The sequence below is a fragment of the Mustelus asterias genome, chromosome 5 (assembly GCF_964213995.1).
Source record: "Mustelus asterias chromosome 5, sMusAst1.hap1.1, whole genome shotgun sequence".
NCBI lineage: Eukaryota > Metazoa > Chordata > Chondrichthyes > Carcharhiniformes > Triakidae > Mustelus > Mustelus asterias.
The window spans coordinates 21977223-21997828 of record NC_135805.1 but is presented as its reverse complement, the minus strand read 5'-3'; the positions used below and the strand labels follow the sequence as shown (position 1 = coordinate 21997828).

Below are 20606 nucleotides of genomic sequence, written 5' to 3'. Positions count from 1 at the left end.
CTTTAAAATGCAGGAAATGACACAAGGCAGGGGGGTTGTAAACAGACAGGGTTGCATAAACCTCCTCCTCTTCATACAATGCAAATCTTAACCCACCCCCCCTTCTTTTAAAAAATAACCCTAGTTAAAGAGAGGACTTTACTTACTATTAACAATAATCAATTCTTCTTCCCTGCTGCCATCAGACATTTGAATGGTCCTATCATACATTAAGCTGAGCTTTCTCTATACCCTAGCTATGACTGTGACATTACATTCTGCACCCTCTCCTTTCTTTCTCAATGAGTGGTATGCTTTGTCTGTACGGCACACAAGAAACAATACTTTTCACCGTATCCCAATAAATGTGACAATCATAAATCAATTCAATAATATACATTTCAATATTATATATTAAGTTGACATTTCTCTACACCCTAGCTATGACTGTAACACTACATTCTGCACCCTCTCCTTTCCTTCTCCCCTATGTACTCTATGAATGGTATGCTTTGTCTGTATGGTGCACAAGAAACAATACTTTTCACTGTATCCCAGTACATGTGACAATAATAAATCAAAAATATACTCTATGAAGAGTATGTTTTGTCTGCATAGTGCACATGAAACAATACTTTTCATTGTATCTCAATACGTGAGACAATAAATCAATTCAATATTATACCGAAGGCTCAGAGGGGTCCAAAGAAGTGCAGGTTAGGTTGACTGGCGATGCTAAATAGACCTTAGTGTCATGGGACTAGCAGGGTAAACATGTGGAGTTACGGGAATAGGGCCTGGGTGGGATTGTTGTTGGTGCAGAATTGATGGGCTGAATGGCCTCCTTCTGCGCTGTAGGGATTCTATGAGACCTGACAGAGGTGTACAAAATTATGAGAGGCATAAGACAGGGTGGATAGTCAGAGAGTGGAAGTGTCAATTACAAGGAGGCACAGGTTCAAGGTGAGAGGGGGTAACTACAGAAGCTCGTGAATATAGCCCAATCCATCACACAAACCAGCCTCCCATCCATTGACTCTGTCTACACTTCCCGCTGCCTCAGCAAAGCAGCCAGCATAATTAAAGACCCCACGCACCTCGGACATTCTCTCTTCCACCTTCTTCCGTCGGGAAAAAGATACAAAAGTCTGAGGTCACGTACCAACCGACTCAAAAACAGCTTCTTCCCTGCTGCTGTCAGACTTTTGAATGGACCTACCTCATGCTAAGTTGATCTTTCCCTACACCCTAGCTATGACTGTACTACATTCTACACTCTCTCCTTTCCTTCCCTATGCTTTGTCTGTATCACATGCAAGAAACAATACTTTTCACTGTATACTAATACCTGTGATAATAATAAATCAAACCAGAAAGTTTAAGGGAGATGTGTGGGGGTGATTTTCTTGGGAGAGTAATGGGTGCCTGGAACGCGCTGCCAGAGGAGCTGGTGGAAGCAGGCACATTAGCAACATTCAAGAGACATCTGGGTGGGTGCATGAATAAGAGGGGGTGGGAATGGAGGGATACAGACCGAGTGAGGGCAGAAGGTTTTTTTTAGTTTAGTTAGGGCATCATGATTGGCGAGGGCTGAAGGGCCTGTTCCTGTGCTGTACTCTCCTTTGTTTTACACACTATTACAAACAAATAGGTGAGCAACTGGACCATTAAAAAAAAGAGCTGCATGAGCCCAGATGAAGAGTAAATTGATGGCAGTGGGATTATATTCTGATGTACACACAGCGAGCGAGCGGGGTTGGAGTACCTGCCTGGGACCTACCCGAGAGTCCCATTAACTCAGAGCGTCCAGTGAGCAGAATCAGCCCCTCCCCCCCGCGCGCTGCGGCCTCGCGCCGCCCGCTCGCGCTCTCCAAACACCAACCGTCCCAACGGTCGGCAGGGCCTCTCGGCTACAGCCGTCCAAACAACTGCCTGATTAATAACACCCATATAAATTAAAAAATATATCTGTGCGTGTCTATACATATAAGTATACTTCTTATCCAGTAAATCGATCTGAATTAGTCAAAGGGCCGTTTTCATCTCCTCGATTGAGCCATTCCTTTCCGTGTTTTTTTAAACATCGAATTAGGGCAAATAATGGAGCCCGCTACGCGACGAGGTCCTCCCGCAGCCAAGGTCGCCTGCTATGGACTATTCACCTGTAGTCACTGTTGGTGATTGTTGTTGTTCATTGCAATATTCAGCTGCCACTGCTCTTTAAAACATCTCCTAAATATGTCACTTTCAGAACATCTTCCTTCTGATACTGTGGTTTATGATGTAGTGGTTGTAGGATCCTGTATGACTGACTTGGTCAGGTTAGTGAGATATGTAATATATGTGTATATATATATATTATATGTACATGTTTATTTTTGAATCCTAATGGAGAATGGTAATCAATTGTACATGCTGAAATTATATGTTATTAAAATTTAAAATTAAATATTAAAATATGAATATATCATGGGCAACATAATGGTTAGCACTGCTGTCTCACAGCACCAGGGACCCGGGTTCGATTCCCAGCTCAGGCCACTGTCTGTGCGGAGTTTGCATGCTCGGAGAAGTTCGACAATACAGAAGGACCTATCGAGCCTGCACCGACAACAATCTCACCCAACCTAATCCGCAAATTTTTGGACTGTGGGACGAAACCAGAGCACCCAGAGGAAACCCACACAGACAAGGGGAGAACGTGCAGATTCCACACACACAGTTCTGTGTCTGAGTGGGTTTCCTCCCACACTCCAAAGATATGTGGGCTAGGTGGATTAGCCATGCTAAATTGTCCTGTAGTGTCAGGAGGAGTAGCAGGGTAAATATGTGGGGTAACGGGGATAGGGCCTGGTGGGAATGTCAGTGCAGGCTCAAAGGGTGAATGGCCTCCTTTTGTACTGTAGGGACTTTATAAAAATGAACCCAAGTGCTCTTAATAGGTTATTGGAATTGAGTACTGTCTGGCAAAACAGTTCATAAATGTTTTTTAAAATTTTGAAATACTTCTATTTTTTCATACAGAAAAATATCACACTTTGACATTGATGTAAAAGTGCTCTGTGTCCTCAGCACATTACCTAATGGTACATTTTTAAAACTGTAACATAATATGCTCCAAACAGGTGCTATGGGGCTAATCAACCTCCTGAAGGTGTGTTTGGGTTGGGTCATCCTTGCTATACAATTGGATTCTGGTGGTAATGTGTACTCTCACTGATGTTAACTAATCCCACTTTCTAAAGGGTTGTGTGTGTGGTGAGCTTTGGGAGAGGGAAGCTGTTTTGTCTCTATCTCCAGGTTACGCGATGTTTTCCCAATGCAAGGTAGTGAATTTACATCACACACTCTGTCTGCCAACTCTTGTTGTTCTCGAAGGCTGATGCCCCATAGGGGCTGTGTATTTAATAACATTCATCTTCACACATTAGCAAACTGATGAAAATAAATAAATTCAAAATAATAGTATATTCAATAAATTGCTCAGGCTAAGTATGTTATATCTAGACTCAAGGGAGGTGCCAGAGGACTGGAGAATTGCAAATTACGTGTTTGTTCAAAAAATGTTGTAAGGATATCCCCAGTAATTACAGCCCAATCAGTTTAACATCAGTAGTGTGCAGGCTTCTAGAAACAATTATTCTGGATAGAATTAGTAGCCACATGGAAAAAGGTGGGTTAATTTGGAAGAGCTAGCATAGTTTTTCCAAAAGGGGAAATAGTGTTTAACAAACTTGCTGGAGTGTATTTGAAGAGATGATAGTGTCGATGGAGATAATGCTATTGATGAGATGTACATGGACTTTTAAAAGGTATTTGGTACAGTGCCACACAACATACTTTTGAGAAAAGTAATAGCTCGTGGAATGAAAGTTACAGTACCAACTTGGATGCAAAATTGGCTGAATAATAGGAGGCAGTAGATATTTTTGGGGCTGGAGGAAGGTTTGTAGTGGAGTTCCCCAGAGTTCATTATTGGGACCCTTGCTTTCCTGATGTATAGGAATGATCCAGATCTTGCTGTACCGGGGACAATTAAAAAGTTTGCAGCTGATACGAAACTTGGAAGTATTGTAAACTGTGAAACATAGAAAATAGAAGCAGTACTAGGCCATTTGACCCTTCAAATCTGCCCCACCATTCATTTTGATCATGGCTGATCATTAAAATCAATATCCTGATCTTGCCTTCCCTCATATCCCTTGATCCCTTTAGCCCCATGAGCTATATCTAATTTCTTCTTAAAATGACACACTGTTTTGGCCTCCACTACTTTCTGTGCTGGTGAATTTCACTAATTCACCATGCTCCTCACCTCAGTCCTAAAAGGTTTACCCCTTATCCTCAAACTATGACCCCCCCCCCACCATCAGGAATGTTCTTTCTGAATCTACCTTGTCTAATCCTGTTAGAATTTTATAAGTTTCTATGAGATCCCCTCTGATTCTTCTAAACTCCAATGAATACAAACCTTAGACTTAGTCTCTCCTCATATGGCGGACCTGCCATCCCAGGAATCAGACTGGTAAACCTTTGCTGCACTCCCTCAATAGCAAGGACATTCTTCCTCCGATAAGGACACCAAAACTGCACACTACTCCAGGTATGGCATTGTAGAATTTTGAAAGGACATAGACAAGTTGGTGGAGTGGGCAGATAGGTGGCAAATGAAGTTCAATGCAGAGGAGTGTGAGGTGATGCATTTTGGTAGGAAGAACATGGAGAGACAATATAAAATAAGGGGTGCAGTAACAGAGGGACCTGGATGAATATGTGCATACCATTGAAGGTTTCAGGATGAGTTGAGAGAGCAGTTAGAAAATAATTTAGCATCTTGGGCTTTATGAATAGGGGCATAAAGCACAAGAGCAAGGAGAATATTCTAAATTAATATAAAGCATGAGTTAGATCTCAGCTGGAATATTGTGTACAGTACTGCGCACCATGTAGGAAGGATGTGAACGTATTGGAGAGAGTGCAGAGGAGATTTACAAGAATGTTTCTTGGGATGAGAAACTTCAGATATGAGAATAGGTTGGAGAGGTTGAAACTGTTCTCCTTGGAGAGAAGGTGGAAAAGAGGAGATTTAATAAAGATGTTCAAAATGATGAGGGGGCTGGATAGATTAGATAGGGAGAAACTGTCCCTGCTCGTTAAAGGATCAAGAACAAAGGAGCACAGATTTAAAATGATATGCAAAATAAGCAAATCTGATGTGAGAAAAACTTTTTCACAAAGATAGTGGTTAGGATCTGGAATGCACTCTTTGCAAGTGTGGTGGAGGCAAGTTTACTCGAGGCATTCAAGAGGGCATTTGATGATTACTTGAATAGAAACAACATTCAGGGTTACAGGGAAAAGGCAGGAGAATGGCACAAAGCCATGATGCTCATTTGGAGAGCCAGTGTAGACACGATGGACCAAATGGTCTCCTTTGCATCGTAACAGATAACGAACAAAGAAAATTACAGCACAGGAACAGGCCCTTCGGCCCTCCAAGCCTGCACCGACCATGCTGCCCGACTTAACTAAAATCCCCTACCCTTGCGGGGACCATATCCCTCTATTCTCATCCTATTCATGTACTTGTCAAGATGCCCCTGAAAAGTCACTACCGTATCCGCTTCCAAAACCTCCCCCGGCAACGAGTTCCAGGCACCCACTACTCTCTGTGCAAAAAATCTGCCTCGTACATCTCCTTAAACCTTGCCCCTCTCACCTTAAACCTATGCCCCCTAGTAATTGACTCTTCCACCTTGGGAAAAAGCTTCTGACTATCCACTCTGTCCATGCCTCTCATAATCTTGTAGACTTCTATCAGGTCGCCCCTCAACCTCCGTCGCTCCAGTGAGAACAAACCAAGTTTCTCCAACCTCTCCCCATAGCTAATGCCCTCTATACCAGACAACATCCTGGTAAATCTTTTCTGTACCCTCTCCAAAGCCTCCACATCCTTCTGGTAGTGTGGTAACCAGAATTGAACACTATATTCCAAGTGTGGCCTAACTAAGGTTCTATAAAGCTGCAACATGACTTGACAATTTTTAAACTAATGCCGTATGCCTTCTTGACTACCTTCTCCACCTGCATTGCCACTTTCAGTGACCTGTGTACCTGTACACCCAGGTCCCTTTGCCTATCAATACTCTTACGGGTTCTGCCATTTACTGTATATTTCCTATCTGTATTCGACCTTCCAAAATGCATTATCTCACATTAGTCCGGATTAAACTCCATCTGCCATCTCTCCGCCCAAGTCTCCACTGATCTATATCCAGCTGTATCTTCTGATAGTCCTCATCGCTATCCGCAAATCCACCAACCTTTGTGTCGTCCGCAAACTTACTAATCAATCCAGTTACATTTTCCTCCAAATCATTTATTTGTATATATATATATAATATATATATATATATATATTACAAACAGTGAAGGTCCCAGCACTGATCCCTGAGGAACACCACTTGTCACAGCCCTCCATTCAGAAACACACCCTTTCACTGCTACCCTCTGTCTTCTTTGACCGAGCTAGTTTTGTATCCACTTTGCCAGCTCACCTCTGATCCCATGTGACTTCACCTTCTGCACCAGTTCGCCATAAGGGACCTTGTCAAAGGCCTTACTGAAGTCCATGTAGACAACATCCACTGCCCTACCCTCATCAATCATCTTTGTCATTTCCTCGAAAAACTCGATTAAGTTCGTGAGACACGACCTCCCCTTCACAAAACCATGTTGCCTCTCACTAATACGTCCACTTATTTCCAAGTGGGAATAAATCCTGTCTCGAAGAATCCTCTCCAATAATTTGATGTAAGGCTCACCGGCCTGTAATTACCTGGATTATTCTTGCTACCTTCTTAAACAAAGGAACAACATTGGCTATTCTCCAATCCTCTGGGACCTCCCCTGTAAGAGTTTTAACAACACCAGGTTAAAGTCCAACAGGTTTATTTGGTAGCAAATACCATTAGCTTTCGGAGCACTGCTCCTTCGTCAGATGGAGTGGAAATGTGCTCTCCACATCATGACCTCCCCTGTAGCCAGTGAGGATACAAAGATTTCTCTCAAGGCCCCAGCAATTTCCTCCCTTGCCTCTCTCCGTATTCTGGGGTATATCCCATCAGGCCCTGGAGACTTGTCGTAGAAGTCATAGAATCCCTATAGTGCAGAGGGAGGCCATCTGTCCCATCGAGTCTGCACCGACTACAATCCCACCCAGGCCCTATCCCCATATCTCTACACATTTACCCGCTAATCCCTCTAACCTACGCATCCCGGGACACTAAGGGGCAATTTAGCATAGCCAATCAACCTAACCCGCACATCTTTGGACTGTGGGAGGAAACCGGAGCACCCGGAGGAAACCCACGCAGACACAAGGAGAATGTGCAAACTCCACACAGACAGTGACCCATGCCGGGAATCGAACCCAGGTCGCTGGAGCTGTGAAGCAGCAGTGCTAACCATTGTGCTACCATGTCTACCTTAATTTTCTCAAGAACCCCAATACCACCTCCTTTTTGATCTCAACATTACTCAAACTATCTACACATCCTTTCCCAGACTCATCATCCACCAAGTCCTTCTCTTTGGTGAATACTGACGCAAAGTACTCATTTAATACCTCGCCCATTTCCTCTGGCTCCACACATAGATTCCCTCCCTTGTCCTTGAGTGAGCCAACCTTCTCCCTGGCTACTCTCTTGCTCTTTATATATGTATAAAAAGCCTTGGGATTTTCCTTAATCCTGCTGGCCAATGCTTTTTCATGACCCCTTTTAGCCCTTCTTACTCCTTGCTTAAGTTTCTTTCTACTTTCCTTGTATTCCACACTTGCTTTGTGTGTTCCCAACCTCCTAGCTTTGACAAATGCTTCCTTTTTCTCTTTGACTAGGCTCACAATATCTCTCGTTATCCAAGGTTCCCAAAATTTGCCATACTTATCCTTCATCCTTACAGGAATATGCCGGTCCTGAATCCCTATCAACTTGCACTTGAAAGTCTCCCACATGCCAGATGTTGATTTGCCCTCAAACATCTGCCCCCAATCTACATTCTTCAGTTCCTGCCTAATATTATTGTAATTAGCCTTCCCCCAATTTAGCACCAATTTAGATGTATGAAAAATTTATACAAATTGCCAAACAAAACTGGATTCTAAGTTGAATAATTGTGGGTCGCTACTTCCAACTACTTAGTGAATGGGCATAGTCTACCTTAACAACGTTTGAGTGGAGGGGCACCATAGATTTGTCTAAGTGCAAGCATTGGATTGCTGTCTTTCAGGGTGGAATCTAGATGCAGCAGAGGCACTTTATTTTGCCTGTGCCCCCTGTATAAAAGTCTGTTACTTTTATTGATATCCTGTCTAATTTTATTCACTCCAGCTGTAAACTAATTGCTGCATGGTTTGAATTTTGGCTAGCTAACGTTTCTATGCAGTGCCCCTCTTTTACTTTCAGCTTCCCTTGACCTTCTCCTACTTGCAAATATACTGGCTTGGGTTGCACCTTATGTTGGGCACTATATAGTTGGCAGATGCAAGTTGTCGAAATTGCTTTCTCTCCGTATCTGAGCTAATTAACTTCTTTTTCCCTTTGGCAATGGCAGGATGATGTTGAGTTTAGCTGGCATGTGATGGAATTTCTTATGGCTATTGATGATGGATGTCCTTAACAAATTTCATCTTCTGTCTGTAGCTGTCATGTTTTGGTGTGGGTGAAGAGGTTGTGCCACATAGGAGCTTGGACTGAAATACTTTGACTGACCAACTGACACCAAAGTATGTTTCTTGATTCTTTCTTGGAATGTGGGCATTGCTGGCAAGGTCAGCATTTGTTGCCCAACCCTAATAGCCCTTGAATTGAGTGGCTTGCCAGGTCATTTCAGAGGGCACTTAAGAGTCAATCATATCAGCGGTCAATATATGTTGTTGATTGGACAAGTGGGAAATAGAGGCAAATTCTGTTAATGTCAAAGTCAGGATGAGAGCGAAATGACTCGACAGTGGAGCGAGGCGGCAGAGCGAGGTGGCAGAGCGAGGTAGCCCGCAGCCACAGAGCAAGGTAGGCTGCAGCCATGGGGTGGTGGAGGGGAAGAGGCCAACTTGAAGGCCCAGGGCAAGGGATGGTGGGAATGCAGGTGTGAGAGCGAGAGGTGCGGCTGCGTGAGGGCGAGAGGGAGAGAGAGCGGCGCGCGGGTGCTTGAGAAGGAGTGAGAGAGAGAAACAGGCACGCGGATGCGTGAGAGAGTGAGTTGCAGGTGTGGGGTATGAGAATTCAGCTCTCCAGCAACACTCCTAACATTAAACAAATGTGAGCAAAAGAAACAGCATCACTTCTTCCATTAAAATTGACAAAAAGATAAGACTTGAGTATTTGTTGAATAATATAACTTTTTAAAATTATAATGTGTATATAAAAGAGACAGAAAAGCCATTTAACTGTTTTTGTATGTTTGTACTTATTGTGCAAAAATAATCCAATTTTGACTAGTTTGATTAGTGTTGTGCTAGTTTTCTTTCACAATTTACCTTTGCCCTTTTTATTATTTTTTTAGTAACTCTTCGTTGATCTTTAAAAGTTTCCCAATCTTCCAACCTGCCACTGGCCTTTGCAATTTGATATACCTTAGTCTTTATATTGTTTTAACTTCCTTGCTTGGCCATGTATGTTTTCCCCTCTTACAATCTTCCTCCTTCTCTGGATTGGGAGGAGGGAGGAATTGAATATGTTCTTAAACAACTGCTACTGCTCATTAAGTGTCCTACACTTTTAGCCTTCCTGCCCAGTTCACTGGGGCCAAGTCTTTCCTCATGCCAACGTAATTACCTTTGTTTAACTCCAGAATGCAACTATGGGACTCCAATTTCTCGCTCTCAAACTGAATTTGAAATTCTAGCATGCTATGATCAGTCTTCCCTTAACACAATACCAAATTCAGAATAGCCTTCTCCCTGGTGGGTTCTACAAACATTTTACTCCAAGAAACAATCTCTGAACATTCAATGAACTCTCATTCAAGGCTGCCCTTGCCAATTTGACCAATCCAGTCTATGTGCATACTAAAATCACCCATAATGATTGCTGTACCTTTCTTACAAGCCCCCAGTATTTCCTGGCTGATACTGTGCCCCACTGTGGAACTACTGTTTGGGGACCTATAGATTATTCCCACCAGGGACTTTTTTCCTTTGCTATTTCATATTTCTGTCCAGACTGATTCCACATCTTGATCTCCATTGCGTATAACATTTCTCGCTACAGCACTGATCCCTTCCTTCACTAGCAAAGCTATTCCACCTCCATTTCATTTCTGTCTATCCTTCTGAAATACTGAGTACCCCTGGATATTCAGTTCCTAGATCTGGTGTCTTTGTAACCATGTCTCAGTAATCGCCACCCTTTGTCTCCATTTGCTCTGTTAACTCATTTATTTTGTTCTGAATGCTTTGTGCATTCAGTCACAAAGCCTTTAAGTTTGTTCCATTATCAAATTTTCCTTTTCTTTTATAATTCCTTGCTGCAAAATGTCGTTCACATATTCTGTCTCTTCCTTTTATTTTCTGGTAACAATCGGCCTCATCAGTAACCTGAACTCTGACCTTCTCCTTCGATTTTGATTTTCTAATTTTCCATGCAACTCAACACTCTTCCCCTCTATTTAGTTTAAAGCCCTATCTACATCCCTAGTTATGCAATTCGCAAGGACTTTGGTCCCAGCACAATTCAAATGAAAACTGTCTCTTCGAAACCGCTCCCTCCTTCCCCGTTACTGGTGCCAATGTCCCATGAATTCGACCCCATTTCTCCTGCACCAATCTTTGAGCCACCCATTTACCTCTTTAATCTTATTGACTTTGGCTCAGGTAGTAACACAGAGATTATTATCTTTTTGGTTCTGCTTTTTAATTTAGCCCCTAGCTGCTCATATTCCCTCAGCAGAACCTCTATCATTGTTCTGCCTGTGTCGTTGGTACTTATGTGGATCACGACAACTGGATCTTTATTCTTTCTCTCTCCAACACAAATGAGATATCCCGAACCCTGGAACCAGGTAGGCAACACAACCTACTGGACTCTCAATCCTGGTCACAGAACAGTGTCAATGCCCCTAACTATACTCTCCCCGATTACGACTACATTTCTCTTCTCTCCCCACACTTGTAAGGCTCCCTGTACTACAGTACTGAAGTCAATTTGCTCACCCTCCCCACAGTCCCCACTCTTGTCCACGGTGGCACAGTGGTTAACACTGCTGTCTCACAACACCAGGGACCCGGTCGATTAGAGCCTCGGGTGACTGTCTGTTCTCCCTGTGTCTGTGTGGGTTTCCTCCCACAGTCTCAAGATGTCTAGTTAGATGGATTAGCAGGGTAAATGCATGGGGTTACAGGGGTAAACACAGTAAGAAGTCTCACAACACCAGATTAAAGTCCAACAGGTTTATGGTGTTGTGAGACTCCTTACTGTGCTTACCCCAGTCCAACGCCGGCATCTCCACATCGTTACAGGGGTAGGGCAGGGGGATGGGCTTGGTAAAATACTCTGTCAGAGAGTCGGTGAAGACTCGATGGGCCAAAATGACTTCCTGAACTGGAGGGATTCAATGAGAGCGAGAATCTCAAACCTGTTGGACATGGAGAAGGGCTGAGGCTCCTGCAACCCGACATCCTAGATTCCTCTACCTGCCTCACTCACAGTCACACCCTCATCACTAAAAACAGGTTATCCCATCAATAATCACTTTGCACGTTGTGGGCAATTGCAAGAAATAGCTGCTTTATTTCCCTGTATTTTGACTGATTTGTACTTCAGAGGTAATTGGTTGTGAGGTGCTTTTTAACAATCTGAGGTCATGAAATGTGCAATATAAATGCAAGTTCTTTTTATCTTCAATCAGAACATTCTGTGACTAAATCACAAAGTATCTTTAGCAATTCTGGAGACCTGTAGATAAATTACATTGTGAGGACTATTATTTCTTGCTTGAGGAGCATCCTCTGTGACCTGAGTAATTTTTTTTTTACCTGTTCAATTATTTCGGTTTAAACTGCCATTATTCCATGCTCCTCAGAAACCCACATCAGCCACTTTGTTCTCTCCCAAGTACCGCACTGTTTCTGACCTTTCTCAGAAGACTAAAGAAATTTGGTATGTCAGCTACGACTCTCACCGACTTTTACAGATGCACCATAGAAAGCATTCTTTCTGGTTGTATCACAGCTTGGTATGACTCCTGCTCTGCCAAAGACCGCAAGGGACTACAAAAGGCCGTGAATGTAGCTCAATCCATCACGCAAACCAGCCTCCCATCCATTGACGCTGTCTACACTTCCCATTGCCTCGGAAAAGCAACCAGCATAATTAAGGACCCCACGCACCCTGGATATTCTCTCTTCCACCACCTTCTGTCGGGAAAAAGATACAAAAGTCCGAGGTCACGTACCAACCAACTCAAGAACAGCTTCTTCCCTGCTGCTGTCAAAATTTTTATTGGACCTACCTTGCATTAAGTTGATCTTTCTCTACACCCTAGCTATGACTGTAACACTACATTCTGCACTCTCTCGTTTCCTTCTCTGTGAACGGTATGCTTTGTCTGTACAGCGTGCAAGGAACAATACTTTTCACTGCTAATATATGTGACAATAATACATCAAATCAAAAATCCTTTCAAATCGACTGAAATGCATTTTGCTGCTAGCCCTCCTAATTCGAGAAGTCCAGTCTGATTTCTTGGTTATATCATTGTTTACATGCTACCCATAATCTGCAACATGACATCAGCCTACATAACGCTGGCAGCACATGGCTCAACACCTCTGCCTCCTCTATCTGTCCATCCTGCCAACACCAAGGTGCAGATGAACTAACATTTCCTTCAACTTATTGTCAGTTAGCCAAAGTCATTCTCTTTGGTTCCTGCCAGTATGCTTCTAACGTTAACTCCATTTACTTTGCTAGCTGCTACCTGAGACTCAAACAGCTTTGGCATACAGTTTGGTCACAAGCCCTGCTTTCTCCCCATGTTTTACTCCTCTCCACATCATTGTGTTCCTCCAATTCTTTGCAACTATCACCACTGCCCAAATCCATGACTTCATCAGTCCAAGGCTCTCTAAAAAGATGCTGCCACATCATAGAATCCTTACTGTGCAGAAGGAGACTATTCAGCCCATAGAGCCTGCACCACCTCCCTGACAGAGTATCTGACCCAGGCCCCCTACCCCACCTCATCTCCATAATGTAAGCCTACTTCTAACACTAATAAATAAACATAACTTAAACTTATTTACCATGGCTAATCCACCTAACCTACATGTTGTGGGACATTAAGTTGGATTGGTCATGCTAAATTGCCCATAATGCATATCTTTGGGTGGTGGGAGGAAACTGGAACACTCGGAGGAAACGCATGCAGACACGGGAAGAACGTGCAGACTCTGCACAGACAGTGACCCGGGGCCGAAATTGAACCTGGGTTCCTGATGTTGTGAGGCTGGAGTGGCTGTGCCACCATGCTGCCCCAAATTATTACCAGTTATTACCATGTAACACTAGGTGTACCTTTAAGAAATGGTTGTTTTTTTAATCATGTTTTCTGCAGTTAAGCAGCTTTGGGTTTTTCATTGTTGCCGGGCTGTCTGGTTAGAAGTCCTTTTATTTCTGCTTCAGTGGTTTAAATGGGATTTTGATTTTTTAAAATTTGGGCCTCATGCATTGACTTGGAATTTACAACTGGGTGGCAGGTCATGTGTTTTGGGCAGTTTTTTTTCTTTATAGAATTCAAGGTTTCACTTTTAGCTTTTGGCTGCTAGCTGCTAGAAATCATAGAAACCCTACAGTACAGAAAGAGGCCATTCGGCCCATCGAGTCTGCACCGACCACAATCCCACCCAGGCCCTACCCCCATATCCCTACATATTTTGCCCACTAATCCCTCTAATCTACGCATCCCAGGGTACTAAGGGGCAATTTTTTAGCATGGCCAATCAAGCTAACCTGCACATCTTTGGACTGTGGGAGGAAACCGGAGCACCTGGAGGAAACCCATGCAGACACGAGAAGAATGTGCAAACTGTTTTAGTTTAGAAGGGGTTTGGACATCAGACTGAAAAGCAGTGTTTCTCTCCTTGGTATTAGAAATTCTGCTGGTTAGCTTGAAGCAAGGCTTCTTGCCTTCTTGGAGTGAAAATTCTGCGGTTAGTGGTTTTGCTTGCTAGTATCTGGAAGCTGTCTTTCTCTCTCTCCCTGGTGTTTTGGGAATCTATTCTGACTTCAAGTTTGTCTGTGTGTGCATCATAAGATATAGGAGCAGAAGTAGGCCATTCAGCCCATCGAGGCTGCTCTGCCATTCAATCATGACTCATATGATTCTCATCACCATTCTTCTGCCGTCTACCTGTAATCATGATGTGGAGATGCCGGCGTTGGACTGGGGTAAACACAGTAAGAAGTTTAACAACACCAGGTTAAAGTCCAACAGGTTTATTTGGTAGCAAAAGCCACACAAGCTTTCGGAGCTGCAAGCCCCTTCTTCAGGTGAGTGGGAATTCTGTTCACAAACAGAGCATATAAAGACACAAACTCAATTTACATGAATAATGGTTGGAATGCGAATACTTACAACTAATCAAGTCTTTAAGAAACAAAACAGCATGAGTGGAGAGAGCATCAAGACAGGCTAAAAAGATGTGTATTGTCTCCAGACAAGACAGCCAATGAAACTCTGTGGGAGTTACAAATAGTGGGACATGAACCCAATATCCCGGTTGAGGCCGTCCTCGTGTGTGCGGAACTTGGCTATCAGTTTCTGCTCAGTGACTCTGCGCTGTCGTGTGTCGTGAAGGCCGCCTTGGAGAACGCTTACCCGAATATCAGAGGCCGAATGCCCGTGACCGCTGAAGTGCTCCCCAACAGGAAGAGAACAGTCTTGCCTGGTGATTGTCGAGCGGTGTTCATTCATCCGTTGTCGCAGCGTCTGCATAGTTTCCCCAATGTACCGTGCCTCGGGACATCCTTTCTTGCAGCGTATCAGGTAGACAAGACAAACACGGGACACAGTGGACAGAGTACCCTTCGTTGTCCAGTACTTCCCCGGAGCGGAGAAGCTACGGCATCTCCTCCGGAGCCTTCAACATGTCATTGATGAAGACGAACATCTCGCCAAGGCCATCCCCACACCCCCACTTCTTGCCTTCAAACAACCGCACAACCTCAAACAGACCATTGTCCGCAGCAAACTACCCAGCCTTCAGGAGAACAGTGACCATGACACCACACAACCCTGCCACAGCAACCTCTGCAAGACGTGCCGGATCATCGACACAGATGCCATCATCTCACGTGAGAACACCATCCACCAGGTACACGGTACATACTCTTGCAACTCGGCCAACGTTGTCTACCTGATACGCTGCAAGAAAGGATGTCCCGAGGCATGGTACATTGGGGAAACTGTGCAGACACTGTGACAACGGATGAATGAACACCGCTCGACAATCACCAGGCAAGACTGTTCTCTTCCTGTTGGGGAGCACTTCAGCGGTCACGGGCATTCGGCCTCTGATATTCGGGTAAGCGTTCTCCAAGGCGGCCTTCGCGACACACGACAGCGCAGAGTCGCTGAGCAGAAACTGATAGCCAAGTTCCGCACACACGAGGACGGCCTCAACCGGGATATTGGGTTCATGTCACACTATCTGTAACCCCCACAGAGTTTCACTGGCTGTCACGTCTGGAGACAATACACATCTTTTTAGCCTGTCTTGATGCTCTCTCCACTCATGCTGTTTTGTTTCTTAAAGACTTGATTAGTTGTAAGTATTCGCATTCCAACCATTATTCATGTAAATTGAGTTTGTGTCTTTATATGCTCTGTTTGTGAACAGAATTCCCACTCACCTGAAGAAGGGGCTTGCAGCTCCGAAAGCTTGTGTGGCTTTTGCTACCAAATAAACCTGTTGGACTTTAACCTGGTGTTGTTAAACTTCTTACTGTGTTCTCCCTGTAACCCTTGATGCCGTTATTGATCAAGAATCTATCTAACTCTGTCTTAAAGGCACTCAATGACCTGGCCTCCACAGCCCTCTGAGGCAATGAGTTCCACAGATTCACCATCTTCTGGCTGAGGAAATTCCTCCTCATCTCAGTTTTAAAGGAACGTCCCTTCACTCTGAGGTTGTGCCCCCAAATTCTAGTCTCTCCCACTAGTGGAAACATCCTCTCCACGTCCACTCTATTAGGCCTCTCTGTATTCTGTCAGTTTCAATTAGATCCCTCCTCATCCTTCTCGACTCCATCGAGTATGGACCCAGACTCCTCAACCGCTCCTCGTATATGACAAACCCTTCATTCCTGGGATCATTCTTGTGAACCTCCTCTGGACCCTCTCCATGGCCAGCACATCCTTCCGTAGGTATGGGGCCCAACACTGCTCAAAATATTCCAAATGGGGTCTGACCAGAGCCTTATACAGCCTCAGCATTACATCCCTGCTCCTGTATTCTAGCCCTCTAGAAATGAATGCTAACATTGAATTTACCTTCCTAACTGCCAACTGAACCTGCATGCTAACCTTCAGAGAGCCCTGAACCAGGACTCCCAAGTCCCTTTGTGCTTCAGATTTACGAAGCCTTTCCCCATTTAGAAAATAGTCTACACCTTTATTCTTCCTACCAAAGTGCATAATCTCACACTTTCCACATTGTATTCCATCTGCCACTTTGCCCATTCTGATTTCAGAGCCTTGTATCTTCCAGCAGCAAGAGGGCTGCCAGAAGTTACAAGGCTCTGAAGTCAGAGTTTCAATTCTCCAACCAAAGGACTAAGTTCCAGCATCATGTGAGCATTTGTATTTTGTGCTAAGCCTGTGGCAAGGGTTTTCTTTCAGGAAGTTTGTTTGGTTGGAACATTTCATATCTTTATTAAGGGTTATGCAATATCATGGTTGTTTGTCTTTCTTGTTTGTAATTGGTGAAAGTTATTGCTATATGTTAACTGTATTCTTAAATAAACTTTTTGATAAAAGCTCCCAAGTGGGTCATTTGACTCCTCCCTGAACTGAAACAACTCGTGCTCACCCTGGATTGCAAAACCTATGATCCAGGTAGACTTCATAAAACACTGTGGAGTTTCTGACCTGAATTATAACAACGAAAATGTTGTTTTAATTTTGGATTTCCAATATCTGCAGTATTTTGTTTTCAACATCTCTAATAATACCTTTTCTCAAGTCCACAAGTTACAATTCATTCAAAAGATCCCAGATTCCGTGCTACACATTCCAAGCTTTGTTCATCCTAGCAAATTGCTGTCACAATTCCCTTCTCTTTTTCAAATCCTTCTTGAGCTATGCGTCACGTCATTGTTTGTCTTGTGTTCCCATGCACCATCTATCCCAACATCAGATTGCATATTGTTCGCTTCCCTCCCACTCCCTTGACTCTTCAGCCAGTCTCTGTACTCTATCACTCGCAACTTCTTGCTTAGGTTCCCTCAGCTTTTATCTTTCCTTCTGCCTTCAGTATTCTCTCTTTTTCTATTATAGTGGATTTATCTCTAGATTTGTTGGCTTCTAGCTTTAAAAGATATCTTGTAGGAGGCAGTGGTCTTTTATTCAAAACACTTATTTATTTGCTATTTGTATTTACAAAGGTTCAGTAAGACCAAGACATAGCTGGAGCTACTCTCTTAGTGAGTGAAATCACAGTGACATAGCTCTTCACACACACGTTCAGTAGCTATCATTAGAGTTCATTCTTTCCAGCTCCAAATTGAGCCTTTATCCACACAGTATTATGAACACATTCTCTTACACCTACCCCTCGTAGTTTCTTGTACCGGTGGTGTCAATCTGTGACTGTGTTGTTAATTCTCTTAGAGGACACGAAGGATGCATGCTCTCCAGAATGAACAATACACAATGAATGGTAGGATGTTAGGAAGTACAAAGAACCAGAAGGACCTTAGTGTGCATGTCCACAGGTGCCTAAAAGCAGCAGGACAAGAAGGTATATAGCATACTTGCCTTTATTAGCTAAGGCATTGCAAATAAGTGCAGGGAGGTTCTGATGGAACTGCATAAAACGCTTGTTAGGCCACAGTTAGAGCATTGTGTGCAGTTCTGGTCGCCACACTATGGGAAGGATGTGATGGCACGCAATAGGATGCAGAGGTAATTCACCAGGTTGTTCCCTGGGAGTTTCAGCGATGAAGAGAGACTGATTAGCCTGGGGTTGTTCTCCCTAGAACAGAGAAGGCTATGGGGGAGTCTTGATTGAGGTGCACAAATTTGAGGGACATAGATAGGGGGAAATGTTTTCCCTTAGAGGGGTCAATAACCACAGGGCATAGATTTAAGGTAATGAGCAGGAGATTTGAGGAAAATCTTATTCATCATGAGGGTGATGGGAATCTGGAACGCACTGCCTGAAAGGGTGTTAGAGGCGGGAACCCTCACAACATTTAAGAAGCATTTAGATGAGCACTTGAAACACCATAGCATACAAGGCTACAGATCAAGTGCTAAAAAATGGGATGAACATAGATAAGTACCTAATGGCTGGCGCAGACACAATGGGCCGAAAGTCCTATTTCTGTGCTGTAAAACTCTGATCTAGAATCTTCTCCTTAGAAGGCACCAAGCTCCTCAAAGATTTCTGCTGCTGGTCTGCAGTATAAAGGTGATGAACAAAGATTGTCCTTTTCTTAATTTTTTTATTTCACTTCTTGGTACTTTATGAAAAGGTTGAAGTGCTAGCTGCTGATGCTTGAAAGAATAAAGCTTGCTCAACTACTGTGAAGGTTTGTACAGCTGTAAAGGATCTACAAACTTCTACAGCTGCAACGAACAAAGCATTATGTCTCATCCATGAATGGACCAGATTGACAAAGAGAAGGACGAAGAACGTGCTGAAGAAAAAAAGACGATTGTCCTCCTTTAGATTCTGTCACAAAATGTGCTTTGTTTCACTTTGTTACTTCATTTTATCAGATTACATAGAAATAAATTTCCATGTGGACTGTCCAGCTCATAGAGTCAGAGAGGTTTACAGCATGGAAACAGGCCCTTTGACCCAACTTGTCCATGCCGCCCAGTTTTTTACCATGAAGCTAGTTCCAATTGCCTGTGTTTGGCCCATATCCCTCTATGCCAATCCTGTCTCTCAGAATATCTTCCAGCAACTTACCCCCTACACAGATGCCGGAATGTGGCGACTAGGGGAATTTCACAGTAACTTCATTGCCGTGTTAATGCAAGCCTTACTTATGACAAATAAATAAATAAACTTTACCCATGTAACCGTCTAAATGCTTTTTAAAAGACAAAATTGTACCCACCTGTACTACCTCTGGTAACTCCTTCCAGGCACCCTATGAAATAATTGCCCCTCTGGACCCTTTTGTATCTCTCCCCTCTCACCTTAAACCTATGCCCTCTAGTTTTAGACTCCCTTATCTTTGGGAAAAGGTGTTGACTATCTACCTTATCTATGCCCCTCATTATTTTATAGACCTTTATAATTTCACTTCTAAGCCTCCTACGCTCCAGGGAAAAAAGTCTATCCAGCCTCTCCTTCTAACTCAAACCATCAAGTCCCGGTAGCATCCTAATAAATCTTTTCTGCACTCTTTCTAGTTTAATAATATCCTTTCTGTAATAGGGTGACCAGAACTGTACACCACATTCCAAGGGTGTCCTTACTAATGTCTTGTACAAGACGTCCCAACTCCTATATTCAATGTTCTGACCAATTAGTAAGTCCTACCCTGATTCGATCTACCAAAATTCATCACCTCGCATTTATCTAAATTAAACTCTGTCATTCGTCAGCCCACTGGCCCAACTGATCAAGATCCCATTGCAATCCTAGATAACTTTCTTCACTGTCCACTTGGTGTCATCTGCAAACTTATTAACCATGCCTCCTAAATTTTCTTCCAAATCAATAATATAAATGACAAATAGCAGTGGACCCAGCATTGATCCCTGAGGCACACCACTGGTCACAGGCCTCCAGTTTGAAAAACAATCCTCTACAACCACCCTCTGTCTTCTGTCATCAAGCTAATTTTGTATCCAATTGGTTATCTCCCCCTGGATCCTGTGAGATTTAATCTAATGCAACAATCTATCATGTGGTACCTTGTCAAAGGCCTTGCTAAAGTCCATGTAGATAATGTCGACTGCACTGCCCTCATCTACCTTCTTGGTTACCCCTTCACAAAACGCAATCAAATTCGTGAGACATGGTTTTCCACTCACAAAGCCATGCTGACTGTCCCTAATCAGTGCTTGCCTCTCTAAATGCCTGTAGATTCTGTCTCTCAGAATACTTTCTAACAACTTGCCCGCTACAGACAGCTGCAACAGCTCTGGAAACCTCCCCATTTAGATTTGGTACATTCAGACCAAACCAGCAGCAGTCGTTTAGTTTTTTAAAGAAGGTGTTTTGTTTCAAACCATTGTTCGATCATTTTAGATAAATTAGCAGATTGAGATTATAACTCTGGTAAGGTAGGCATTAGTTTGTACAGTGCACAATGTACAGCCTTTTCAGCACTTCACAGGCATCAATTTTAGTTCTCTGACAGTTTTGCTGATTGATTATGCAAGAATCT

The 20606-nt window shown here is 43.4% G+C and overlaps 2 protein-coding genes across 11 annotated transcripts in view; one reads left to right on the top strand and one right to left on the bottom strand.

Moving 5' to 3' along the window:
• The window catches only part of babam2 (BRISC and BRCA1 A complex member 2), a 166218-nt gene extending 164325 nt beyond the window's left edge, over window positions 1-1893 (bottom strand). The window contains exon 1 of one of the 5 annotated variants that reach the window (XM_078212245.1): window positions 1760-1893. The gene's annotated coding sequence lies outside the window, so the exon portion shown is untranslated. Of the gene's footprint in view, window positions 1-146; window positions 295-1669 lie in introns of those variants that run through there. The other 4 variants (XM_078212247.1, XM_078212248.1, XM_078212246.1 and 1 more) reach the window with 4 other exon arrangements.
• A 198-nt stretch (window positions 1894-2091) lies between these two features.
• Window positions 2092-20606, top strand: part of rbks (ribokinase) — a 154535-nt gene continuing 136020 nt past the window's right edge. For 5 of the 6 annotated variants that reach the window (XM_078212258.1, XM_078212256.1, XM_078212257.1 and 2 more), the window contains exon 1: window positions 2115-2300. In XM_078212258.1, the coding sequence (XP_078068384.1) occupies window positions 2218-2300 (83 nt within the window). In that variant the 5' untranslated portion in view covers window positions 2115-2217. Of the gene's footprint in view, window positions 2301-20606 lie in introns of all 6 variants that reach the window. The other variant, XM_078212260.1, reaches the window with a different exon arrangement.